The following is a 13555-nucleotide window of genomic DNA, read 5'->3' as shown; positions in this document are numbered from 1 at the left end:
ATGCCAAATTAAAAACAAGTGGTCACCGTACCAGTAAATATATGTATATATATTTTTCTTGAACTTTTCCTAAGGAGATGTTTATATAATTTCCAAGTTATATAATGTGGCCAACTCTAACCTTCAGTATTCTCATGAGTAAAACAACAATAATTGAACTAGAACTATTCCCAAACTGGGATTAACAAATTCTACAGTTCTACAGCTACTTCCATAGAATGTTAACTAATGGTCCAACAATATGGTATGTTTGGGATATGCTGGGTTAACGAAAATCTTAAAAAATGTTTGTGGATAAGACTCTTCAGTATTTCTATCCCAATATTTGTAATAAATCTTCAAGGAGAAACAGTATATCCAACTTTTTCCCAAATAAATGTGGCCAAAAAATTTCTCTCTAGAGTAATACTGTCCAACAGAAATATATTGTGAGCCACATATTAAATTTTTAAATTCTCAGTAGCCATATTAAAAAATAAAATACAAAGAATTAGGTGAAATTAATTAACAATATATTTCATTTAACCCAATATATAAAAAATAACCTGGCCTGGGCAACATGGCAAAATCCCATCTTTAACAAAAATATAAAAAATTAGCTGGACATGGTGGCACGCCTGTGGTCCCAGCTACTTGGGAGGCTGAGGTAGGAAGATCACTTGAGCCTAGGAGGCAGAGGCTATAGGGAGCTGAGATTGTGCCACTGCATCCAGCCTGGGTGGCAGAGTAAGAGAAAGAAAAGAAAGAAAAGAAGGAAGGGATGGGATGGGAAGGGAAGGGAAGGGAGGGGAGGGGAGGGGAGAAAACTGTTAATGAGGTATTTCATTCTTTTTTTGTACTCTTTGAAATCTAGTGTGTATTTTACATTGATAGTACATCTCAATTTAGACTAGTCAGACTTCAAGTGCTCATTAGCTACATGTGGCTACTGGTTGCTATATTCGGCAGCACAGCTCTATGGTATCTTGTGGACCAATGTGCTAGGAAAAAATCTTTGGGAAATGCTATGCTAGGTAATCTTTGATACATTTAAAATTTTTTCACCACCATACATTCACACAAACACAATAAAAGCCCATTTGACTTAGGAATGTCCTTGATAAAGCAGTATAAATTATTCATCTTATTACCTATAAACCTTTGAGTATGTCTTTAATATTGTGTGTGTCAATTTTTTCATGGAACACCATTTTTACTTGGAAACAAGTATGAAAAATTATGATTATATGGAGTTGGGTATTTGGCAGATGTTCTCTCAAAAATGAAACAAGTGAGCCTTCCATGTCAAGGAAAACAGCTGAGATAATTATGCCAATTAAAAAATTTGAGTTTTCAAATGAAAATCAGAATTTTGAAAAACCTGCATCCACCACTGTAAGCTTAACAGTTTCCCAGTAGACTTTCTGATAAGTTCAGTTATCATAAATATGATATTTTGATATTCATAAATATGATATTTTGACATTATATAATGAAATGTGTCAAAATTTGGAAGATATGCATAATTCAGTAAACTTGTACTTTCCAAATGATCAACGCATGATGTCACAAAAGCACGCATAGGTACAAGAGACATTCAAAGTGAAAACCAGACCAGTGATCTTAAAGAAACAGAGTACAAAAAGTTAACTGACATGGTTTCAGGTTTCTCATTGCAACATACTTTTACAAAACTGTAACTTGCCAAGTTTTGGTGTAATATCAAAAAAGAGTATTCACAATTATCTGAAAAGGCTATTAACATCTCTTTTGCAATGACATATCTGTGTGAGGTCAAATGTTCTTCATATATTTCAACCATATGACAACAGTTGACTGTAGAAGCAGATATGAGACTCAAGCTGACTTCTATCAAGCCCATAATGAAAAAGCAAGGCCATTCTTCTCACTAAATTTTAAGATTTTTTGTTTTTTAAAAAAGTTGTTTAGGTTAACATATAATAGCTTGTTGATATTTTTAAATTAATTAGGGCTGGCCATGGTGGCTCATGCCTATAATTCTAGCACTTTGTTGGGGCAAAGTGGGAGTGCTGCTTGAGCCCAGGAGTTCAAGACCAGCCTGGGCAACACAGCAAGATCTCATCTGTATAAAACAAATTTAAAAATTAGCCGGGCATGGTAGCACACACCTGTGGTCCCAGATACTAGGGGGGCCTGGGGCAGGAGGATTGCTTGAGCCCAGAAGATCAAGGCTGAAGTCAGCTATTATCATACCACTGCACTCTAGCCTGAGCAACAGAGTGAGAATTTGTCTCTAAAATAAAATAAAATAGGCTGGGTGCAGTGGTTTACACCTGTAATCCTAGCCCTTCAAGAGGCTGAGGCAGGAGGATTGTTTGAGCCCAGGAGTAGTACAAGACCAGCCTGGGCAACAGTGAGACCCCATCTCTATAGGAAATTATTAAAAATTAGCTGGGCACAGTGATGCACACCTGTGGTCCCAGCTACTCAGGAGGCTGAGGCAGGAGAATCACTTGAGCCCAGGAGGTCGAGACTGCAGTGAGCCATGTTCGCGCCACTGTACTCCAGCCTGGGCGACACAGCAAGACCCTGTCTCAAAAAATAAAATAAATAAAATAATTAGTAAATACTTTAAATTTTTCTAGTTTTAATTTCTATTATAATAAATATTGATAGACATAAGCCACCAACCCAAAAGCTTTTACAGAAGTCTCCAATAATTTTTAAGAGTCTAAGTCCTAAGACTGAAAAGTTTGAGAACTGCTGTACCAGGGTATGGAAGCGTTTCTAATGTGCACACATAACATTGCTAATTCCAACAAACCTAGCTCACTCATTATGGTAACATACATCTATGACAGGGCATATATCTTAATAAATAATTCAAGACTCCTATGTGAATGACACCTGATACATTAGCTTTCTTAGTTTTCGTCTGGCTGGGTTTTAACCTCTCCAGAATGAGTGTTTGTCTATGGATTCTAAAGACCAGCCAAAGACTTACATGAGAAAAAAGGGTTAAAAGCAAAAAAGTTTCTGCATCTAAAAACTCATAATTTGCTAAAACATTTGCTGAATGTCTCAAGACTTATTAAGTGAAGCCATCTATGAATGCAAATGCTGATGAGCAATTTGGCAATAGCCCAACATTCACAGAATTCACATAGCTTTTCTTTAAACCAGTAGTTCATACATGATTAATTAGAACATCTCATTTATGTAGTGTGCACTTTAGCTCATTACTCTAAGTAAAATTCGTTAAGTATTTACATTTAGATAATTAAAATCTGGGTACACCCTTAAGAAAGATGCATACAGTTTAGGCAAAGTGATTTTTTTCCTTTATACCACTGAAAGTAAATTACAGCCTCATTTCAGCATCATCTGTACCAGGTTCAAAGCAGAGAACAGTACTGCCTCATCACCTAGCTCCTTAAAAGGCATACATTTTTTAAACATATAAACACAGTAAGAATGATCAAATGATTGCAGTTGTTTCGAAGGGCCACCCAACCACATATTAACATTGATGCTATTTATAATATAGAAAGCTCATTTCAAACATTTATCATATCTTACATCATGTCTATAAGATATATTAAAATAGACATTTGGAGAAATTTTTCCTTGCCTTATGTTTTCCAAGTGAAACTATCAGTTACAAGCTTTCTGGTTAATGTCCATAATATAAATACAGATATACTATGGTTAATTGCAGTATCTGGGAAATAAAAATATGCCTTGAATTTTCTGATTAGAAGTACTGGCAGAAGCTTTCTTCTTTTAGTCCAGCTGTTGAAAACTACCTAGGATGTATTTTTGTTTATGTGTTTAAAACATACACTGCAATAACAGTTAACATAAGGCATGGAAGATTTCATCTGTTAAAAGCATTTTCAATCAGTTTTTATTTTGAGTCTTTGTCTTTCCCATTTTTTCCTTTCTCCTTAAAAATCCAAACCAAGTCATAATTGAGGATTTAAAATATTTGGATGCTCAATAACGTTTTAATGATATTTTTGGCTGGCAAAACCGCCTCCTCAATATCTGTACATATTTGGTTTACACACAAAATTAAAGTTTTTAGTGTTTTCCTTATTTTGTGGTGGGGCTTTTTTCATTGTGGATTCAAGATTCAACCTCTTTTTTGCCTTTAAGTTTATATTGTGGAAGTAAAACTGTAAAATAGACAGTGGGCAAGCACTGATGTTGGGGGAAGTTTTATAATGATCAGTGATCAGATCTAAAAACTGAATTGGTCTTCTGTAACCATCAAGAGAAGCTAACTGTAAACGGATCATAATATTCTAAAACCCACTTTTGACAAGAAAGAATAAATCTCTTTTAAAAAGTAGATGCCCCTCAAATTTGCACTGCAACTGTTTTCCAAATGTCTTGCCAATCTCACGAGTAACTCTAGTCGAATACAGTAGATTATGTATTTACCGAATGCTTATTAAGTCAGCAAATTTTTCTTGTTTTGGGTTAAAAGTCTGCATTTAAAGGTTCTAAGCCAACTAGAATGAGACCAATATGCCTAAGGAACAGCCACAAAGATGAAATAGCTGTTGTACCTCAATACTTCTTACCTAATTACATGGTTTAGGGACCTTTCTCATGAGGGTTTTGTTAAGGATTATATTGTATAATGTATGTAAGGCTCTTTGCACAGAGTCTGGAGCATAATTAATACTCAATAAATGACAGTTGTTATTGATGACAATGAAAATGGTAATTTTATGGAATTCATACTATTTTTATGTCATTACTCTGCAAGCAAGTCCACACTTTATCTAATATAGTTCTGCCTTCTCATTGCCTCAATAAGTACAAAAACTGCTTCCAAAGAAGTTGGAAAAAAAAGAGTATTCAAATGTATTAAATAAAACAATTCATTATATTAATCAAGCTTGTGGTCATAAATACAATTGGCACGTAGAGCCAATAACCTAGCAACTCGAAGGAAAAAAAGGGAACAAACCAAACCCTCCTTCCAGGCAAGGAAAAGGCCAGGCATGAAAGTCAACAAGAAGTGAAACTCTTCCCTTGGAACAATGAATGACAAATCCTTGCTTTGGAACATGAAATTAGGTAGTATTCTTTTGTCTATCCTGCTTAACTATTAAGAAGAAATAGCAAAATGGAATTAGGAGTTTACAGGCTGCACAATTTCTAATGTGAAAACGTCAGCATTTCTTAATTTGATAAAAATAAAATCCTTTACAAGCAAAAGCTATTTTGCCAGCAAACCTAAGCATACAATGTAGAGATCTCAAAAAGCACAAGGACATGCTTTTACAGTGGTTTACATTTTCACCCATTCTCCATTCCCCCTGCAATCTGTAAGTCCTCTGGTAGCCAAATGCTACCTGATTGGTCCTGAGCACATTCAGTGTATTCCTTGGTTCTAGTGCTTTTTGCCTGATTTGGGGTGAGTTCAAATGACGTCTGTGAACTCAGAAAGCAGGTTCCCAGATGCCTGGGAAGGGTTGGGACCCTGACAACACTTTTGCCTTCAGCAAAAAATGTATTTCAATATAATTATAGTAGATAGCTTTCAATATGTCATCTCTATTATAGCAGCTGTAAATTATGAGTGAATTGCCTGTGTACAAGCATTTCTTCTGGTACAAGCAAAATGGGAGAGCTGCATAGAGTATGATATATCTTTTCCTTTTTAACTGAGAACAAATGTTGAAGTCAAATTTCATTTGCAAAAACCAATGTGTCCATTTCCTTTTGGTAGGGTGGTGGAGGAACCAAGAAGAACAGTTCAATAGAAGGCCTTTACTTCTTAAAAACAAGGCTTCCCAGGAACCTTGGCTTAAGTTCTAGGAACTCACCTATTCTAACAGCGGTCCTTTAACCATAAGATCATATTTGCAAGGTACAGTAAAGGCATTTTTCAAAAGCTGTAGCTAATCAATAAGAAGACAGAGAAGCAACTAGGTTTGTCTCTTAGCTAAAAAGTGAGGCAGTCTACCCAAGATGAAGTATTACAGGACAGTTTGCCGCAAGCTTTGGAAAATTATCATATTCCTGCTGGGTGTTAGAATCAACAAGAAGAAAATAAAATAGTTTTGTTTCCTTTTGGGTGGCAGTAATATTCAGGAACCTTACCCTAACATATATCCCATGCCTAATATTTCAAAAGTATTTATAAGTGAATTTTTAGATGGTTATCATCAAGAATCATGAAATCTGAGCCTATGTAATAGAGACATATGATAAAAGAACAATTTTCTGAAGGGAAAAAAGACAGGATTTTAAAGACAATACCATCTCTAAAACATATACTTAAAACTGAGCCTTGCAGCTTGGATTTAATTTTGCTCAAACTATAGCTCTAGTCTGTCTGCTTAACTTTGTAAATGTGGCTGTGCTTATGAGGTACTTTAATTTACTGCAGTGGTGATGTTTGTTAATTTTATGGCAATCTAAATCTAAACAGGCTTCAGATACATTTTCATTAAAGCTTCATTGTGAAACACAGTAGAGCGAATAACTCTTAAGATTCCAATGTAGTTTATTTCTAAAAGACTCAACACAATTTTCTGTTGAAGCCTTTGCTTTAACATATATGTTCTTCCTATTTACTATTAAGCTTTCTGTCACTCAGAGTACCCATGTTTACTTTTAGGAGGAAAAATATAATTTCTGGAAAGTGATTAAAATAGTTGTTTTTGGCTGGGCACGGTGGCTCACACCTGTAATCCCAGCACTTTGGGAGGCCACAGCAGGTGGATCATGAGATCAGGAGTTCAAGACCAGCCTGGCCAAGATGGTGAAACCCAATCTCTACTAAAAATACAAAAAAAAAAAAAAAAAAAAAAAAAAAAAAAAAAAAAAAAAAATAGACGGGCGTGGTGGTGGGTACCTGAGTAGTAATCCCAGCTACTCAGGAGGCTGAGGCAGGAGAGGCAGGAGAATTGCTTGAACCTGGGAGGCGGAGGTTGCAGTGAGCTGAGATCACACCACTGCACTCCAGCCTGGGCGACAGAGTGAGCCTCTGTCTTAAAAAAAAAAAAATAAGGAATCGAGACCACCTGGCTAAACGCTTAAACCCCGCTCTACTAAAAAATACAAAAAAAATAGACAGGCGGGCGCTGTGTCCCAGCTGAGCTGAGACGGGGAATTGCCGGGAGCGGAGTTGCTAAGAGCGGCCACGCCTCCAGCCTGGGAGGCAGAGCAACTCCGTCTCAAAAAAAAAAAAAAGTTGTTTTTCCATCTGCTCGATTCCCATTTCAAATGCAAGCCAACATGGGAAAATCAGAGAAAACCAGAATGTACCTGAATTATTTTCCAGTTCTACATGGGTAGCAGCACAATTCAATGAAAAAGGAAGACATATTTTCAGAAACTGATTTCAACGTCTGATTCTGACACTAACTAGATGTGCGACATTGGACAAATCACTTACCCTCTCTGAGTCTCATTTTCTCCTCTATAAAATGGAAATTACAATACTATCTATTTCAGAAGTCCTATCCCTTCTTGGCTCTGTTTAGCCCTTCTTGTAACACCAAAGCATGTCTCTGAAAGGACCATCCAGATAAAGCCCTTGTACCCTAAAGATTTGAAAGGAAAAGTTTACCGTTTTGGGTCAAAATGCACCGATCCTAATAATTTAGGAGAACAACAGTCACAAGAGCTATAAAAACCAGCCCCAAAGACAACTTAAAAGAATTAAATGCTGCTATATCACTTCTAAAATAATTGCAAACCTACAGGAGAAAATTTGCAAATTAAAATTCTGCTGAATCTGCCAACTAGTCATCATACCCCATCTATTCATTTGTCCCTACTGTACAGATTTTATGTATCTCTATTTTTCCATCTGAAGTATTAAAACGAAAAAGGAACTATATATTTAGATTGTTATTAGGCTACTGATTATATCCAGAAATAATTCCTGAATACATTTTTAAACTCAGTGCTTCCCAATTTGATCTTCAATTAAAAAAAGAGAGATAAATGTATGAAGAACATGCATATATATGTATATTTTAAAAGCCAAAACAAAACAACAACAAAAAAACTCTGGTGATTTGATGCTGTTATCAGCTGGGGCTAAAGTTACCTAAAATCTCATGGAAAATTTTGTAGGATATTTCTAAAACAATGAGACTCAGGACCTTGTCATTGACTGATACCAGCTTCACACAACTTCCACCAGGGTTGTATGGAGAAAGTAAGGAGGCAGGTGTGAAGACACATGGCAGGAGGTAGTAAGGAACTGCCTTAATTCCTCAGCCAAAAAACTCGGGCCATTTGGCCTCTAATATTATATCTCTTTCCATGCAAGGTGACTGGTGATGTTTATCTAGTAAGTAGGTATGGTTATTTCAGCATAAAGTTATACAATTAGGAATATACTACAAATAAGAGTCATTTTCTACTGTTTATGCTCAGGGGCAACCTTTTCAACCATGACTTATTTTGTTTACTCTCAATTATTCATATGTCAAATCAGAAAGTGGGATTTTTTTTTTACATACATACATACACATGATAATTTTTCCAAAATTCTTATTTGTACATTTTCCACCAAAAGTTATTCTTACAAATGAGACTAGAAATACAGTTTTAGATCCCAGAAAATCCTATTCCAAAAATAGAAAACATCTTATAATATATTAATTTACATTACAGTTTAACTTACAGATACACAAATTTTTCTACTCTCCCTCAAAACACACTCACCTCTGGGATAGGATTCAGCATTTGCTTAAAACCATTGTATCCAGAATATTAGAAAAGGCAATGGGAAAAAAAACGACATACTCAACTGAAACTATACAGGGAACAGAGAGGAAAAAAAAATCAGTATTAAAACTGATCAGGGGTTGCCAGGGATCAGTGGGGAGGAAAGAATAAAAGAGAGGGATGAATAGCACAGAGGATCTTTAGGGCAGTGAAAATACTCTGTATGAGCCTATAATGATGGGTACATGCCATCATAAATTTATCCAAATCCATAGAGTGCACAATACCAAGAGTAAACTCTAATGTAAACTATGGATTTTGGGTGATAATGATGTGTCAATGTAGGTTAATCAATTTTAACAAATGAACCCCTCTGGTAGGGGATGCTGTTAATGGGAGAGACTACGCATGTGTGAGGAAAGGGGGTATATGTGATATCTCTCTTCTTTCCTCTCAAATTGGTCTTGTGAACTTAAAACTGCTCTTTAAAAAAGTCTTTAAAACACACACAAACACACACAAAACTCACCAAGACTCCTATTTCACACTAAAGTGTGTGGACTTTAAAAAGTACTTGCCTACATAGTGAAATACTAATGGGTGAAATTATAGGATGTCTAAGACTTGCTTTAAAATACTCTACCAAATTGGGGCTGGGTACACAAAATAAGAGTGGCAAAATGTTAATATGGGTAAAAAGTAGCTGATTCCTTATTTGGGGTTGAACTCTATGAAATTACCATATTTAACTGTTTCTGACCTCAAAACTTAGCAATTTCATAGGGTTCAGTCTAATACTATTCTCATTATTTTTGTGTACATGTGTTATAAAATGTTCCATAATAATACGTTTTTAAAATTATCTTCCAAATGACATATCTTATCAAATGAGAATTCCTCCAACTTGACAGCTTTTCAGCATTAAATAACTAAAATATGTGTTAAAAAAGACCCACCAATATTTTACTTTATTACATTAAATCTAAGACTCACTTGTTTTTCCCTACATTTTAACATCTCTGAAATGTGAAAGCATTCTATAATCAGTAATATTTTATAGTTAAACTAGCAGTATTAATTTTTTCTTGGTGGTACATAAAATAATGATGCAACTTAAAATCAAAGTTATCTTAGATTCAGTATGGTTAATATAATTGCTGAGAACTGGATTTTTAACCCATATTCTCTTTCTAATCAGGAATTTAGCACATAATGCCTTGTCTAACATTCCCTGTCCTGGGGTACCCATAATTATCTTGGGAGGTCTCATACTCAGAGAAACAGGCCAGAACCTGCTTACTTGGTGAAGTTCCCTATAGTCTGGCACAATCCGTAAGAATTAATTCCCAGGAGGATTCTGGAGCTCACACCATAGGAGGGAAAAGCTCACTGTGCAATGCTTCCCTTCAAAAGTGATTAAAGCTTATGAACAAGGCTAGTGCATAAATGTTAATTATACAGAGCTTTGAAGAGTACCAAGTGGTGAGGTGAGAGGGAAGAATGACTGCAGGTGTGGTAATAAGGGCACGTGAATGTGAGGAATGAATAAAACTAAAACAAGTAGATGAGATAAAATAGGTAGAGCTCCACCTCCAAAATCTCAAAGGGTCTTCATTTCATGAATCCAACAATTCACTTGGATTTTTGCATTGACCTTATTTATTTTGTAATTTGTGTTAACACCTACCCCTCACAGCCCTCAGAATTGGTTAGCATGGTCTAATAGAAGAGCAACAGAGGGTTTGTGTAGGACTATGAGAGTGGCGGCTGCTGACCTGTTCATATTTCTCCAGTTCTGTGTGATAGATTTGTCTGATCTGGGTCAATTTGGCTCTGTAATCTGAGTGTTCAATAGAGTTATCTGAAGAACCTCCAGAGGCTGCCGCGGCTGCAGCTGCTGCCGCCGATCCCCCACCTTTCTCAGGACCTGAAACCCCTTCTGCCAAAAGCATATTGTCCAGTCTCATTAGCTGGGGATCGGGAGGGTCCTCCTCCTGGGCTCCTCTGATGCTGAGACCTTCAAGGAAAGAGAGAGAGAGACAGAGAGAGAAGAAGCGAGAAACAGAGGACAAATAGTGTGAGTATTTTGTTTATTCGAGAAAATGATCAAACAACATCAGTGTACTACAATTCATGCTGAGAACTTCATTGTTCACATTTGATCAATAAGTTTGAATAAGTATGAAAATTATTTTCAAGATAATGTTTACATGCACCCTAGAATTTTAAATATCACCCAACCACCTCAATTTACCACAGATAGATCCTTAGAAAAAGGTAACCCTGGCTTCCTTGAATATTTTAATCATCCAAGCTTCCCAGATTTAGATAATTTAAGCAGAAAATGGGAAGAAAGTAAAAAAATGGAAGGTTTTAAGAAAGAAAATAATTACAGGGATATAAAACAAACTCATCCAAAGGTGGTGATTCTGTCTCTCTGTACAGTTGGAGAAACAATTAAAATTCCCTTAAAATAATTCACAAACTGTAATCAAAAATTGAAAAATAAACAAGATTAGATGAGCTTTTCCTTCATGTGATTTCAGAAGAGGAATACATACATTATGAGGCAATTAGCTATACTTAAATATATATATTATTAAATGAATATTGTTAAGTGATTGCCAGCAAACTATAAAATGAGGATACTAAATACAATATTAAAAATGTACCATTGACATGGCAATACAGTTCTGGGTACAGTAGTCGCAATCTAATTTTGCTTTTAAATCAAGAACTTCCTAAGTGATGCCCAGTCAGCAACCTCTTCTGAGTACTATAGATCACAGCTGACAATTCACAGGTTTAATCAGGTCATGCAGGCTTTCTGCCAAGATGTTTTCAACAACACAGAAGACAAAGTTTTAAAATAATTATCATGGTATAAAAAGCACTGGAGTCATGACAGCTGAAAATCAGCATTTTCATTAACGTGTAACATAATCTAAAACATCCCAGCCCAATTAACCTCTGTAAATCTGCTTAAAAACAGGTTCCCTACACTAGTTACAAGTCTTCTTGGGGAAGAGGGGAAAAGGCAGTTGGCACCTTGCTTGTTTGTACTTGGATTCTGTCTTTTGAGTCTGTGCCTGTTGTTTATCCACAGTGGTACACACTTTGTGTCTAATGTAACTCACATGACATAACATCTATAAGCTGCCAAGTACTCAACTGATCACCAACTCTGATTTTATATGCTAACCTAAAGCTACCATCAATTCTTTTAAGAACAGATTTCATTCCTAGATGCCCTGAATTACATCCATGGCATGACAGAGCTCTTGGTTGCCTTAACTCAGATACACAACTTTAATTTCTTCCCCCAAACACTTTAAAGCTGTCACTTTCATTTAAAATTATACTTCAGAATAATTTCAACTGGATAATAAAACTAACTCATCATCATTTAAAATTATATCTGTTGTCTATTCAGAGGCAAATAAGGTTTGAAAACTATAATATACTAAGACAATATATTCATTTAAGAGAGCAAAAAGATAACTCATAAAATGCATATCAACACACTGCTGATAATTAAAAATAGGCAAACATGTATTTGCTGTTTCTTCTATAACTAAAAAGGATTGCCTAATATTGTTCTAGAACTGCCATGTACTGGTTAAGTTTGTATTGTTAATTTAAATCTTCAATTTTCCTCTCTTTTAATTCACTTTGTTAAATGTCAAAATCTCATGACCTGTACATGCTTGTAGTTCACATAGCAAGTTTTTTGTGCATTTGGCATGCAATGAGGGCTTACTGAACAATCTCTTATGCTGCACTTTGATTTCTGTTTAATTTTTTGTTCTTGTTTGAGGATTTTTTAATTTTCTCCATTTTAAACGGAATTTTTGCCCACAGTTTTGTGTGTTTCTTGATTTTTGTATTTACACAGACACTGATGCCTCTCCTGAAATGTGTTTTTTTTAATCTACCTTCAAGTTTCCTCTGGGTTTTAGATTTCTCCTTATAGTTAAACACATTGATCTTTTCCCTATAGACATGTGGTGAAGTACTTTAATAGCAGATTAACTTCCACAGCCAAAAAGATTACACTTCCCTGCACACGTATGGCAAACAAGAGAAGCAGCTCAATGACTAATATACAAGGAATTACACCATAAGAGAGACAGAAGGAAATTCACTAGGAAGAAATGCAAAAGGCACAAAACTAATTAGCCACCTATGATACTTTTATACATACCTGATATGTATATAAACCATCATTATCATACCAATAAGAAGCAATCCATAAGCTCAATAGCCATGGACACAAATAAAAACAATTATAAGTATACAGTGTCAACTACTGTAACATTTTACTTATAATGAAAAATATCTTATTTCTAAAATTATCAGTAAATCAACACTAAGTGCTTGCCTCAAGAACAGGAAAATATATTTTAATGCAATACTTTGTATTTACTTTATAAATTATGTGAATCAAATTTTATCAGAAAAATCATTTCCTGATAGAAAACTCGTATTTCTTTAGATGAAAAGTACTAAAGCACTTTGCAAATAGGCAACATGAAAAAGATTATCGGCCGGGCGTGGTGGCTCAAGCCTGTAATCCCAGCACTTTGGGAGGCTGAGACGGGCGGATCACGAGGTCAGGAGATTGAGACCATCCTGGCTAACAAACCCCGTCTCTACTAAAAAAAAATACAAAAAAACTAGCCGGGCGAGGTGGCGGGCGCCTGTAGTCCCAGCTACTCAGGAGGCTAAGGCAGGAGAATGGCGTAAACCCCGGAGGTGGAGCTTGCAGTGAGCTGAGATCCGGCCACTGCACTCCAGCCTGGGCGACAGAGCGAGACTCCGTCTCAAAAAAAAAAAAAAAGAAAAAGAAAAAGATTATCAATAATAAAGGAATTTTCATAACTAGTCT

At 35.7% G+C, this 13555-nt stretch overlaps 1 protein-coding gene across 2 annotated transcripts in view; it reads right to left on the bottom strand.

Annotated features, from left to right (window-relative positions):
• PBX3 (PBX homeobox 3) overlaps window positions 1-13555 on the bottom strand; it is a 234441-nt gene that overhangs the window by 42590 nt on the left and 178296 nt on the right. For both annotated transcript variants that reach the window (XM_010365873.2, XM_010365874.2), the window contains exon 3: window positions 10443-10684. In XM_010365873.2, coding sequence (XP_010364175.1) covers window positions 10443-10684 — 242 coding nt within the window. The remainder of the gene's footprint in view (window positions 1-10442; window positions 10685-13555) is intronic.

Source organism: Rhinopithecus roxellana, chromosome 16 (genome assembly GCF_007565055.1).
Source record: "Rhinopithecus roxellana isolate Shanxi Qingling chromosome 16, ASM756505v1, whole genome shotgun sequence".
NCBI classification, from domain to species: Eukaryota; Metazoa; Chordata; class Mammalia; order Primates; family Cercopithecidae; genus Rhinopithecus; species Rhinopithecus roxellana.
This window is presented reverse-complemented; position numbering and strand designations above follow the sequence as displayed.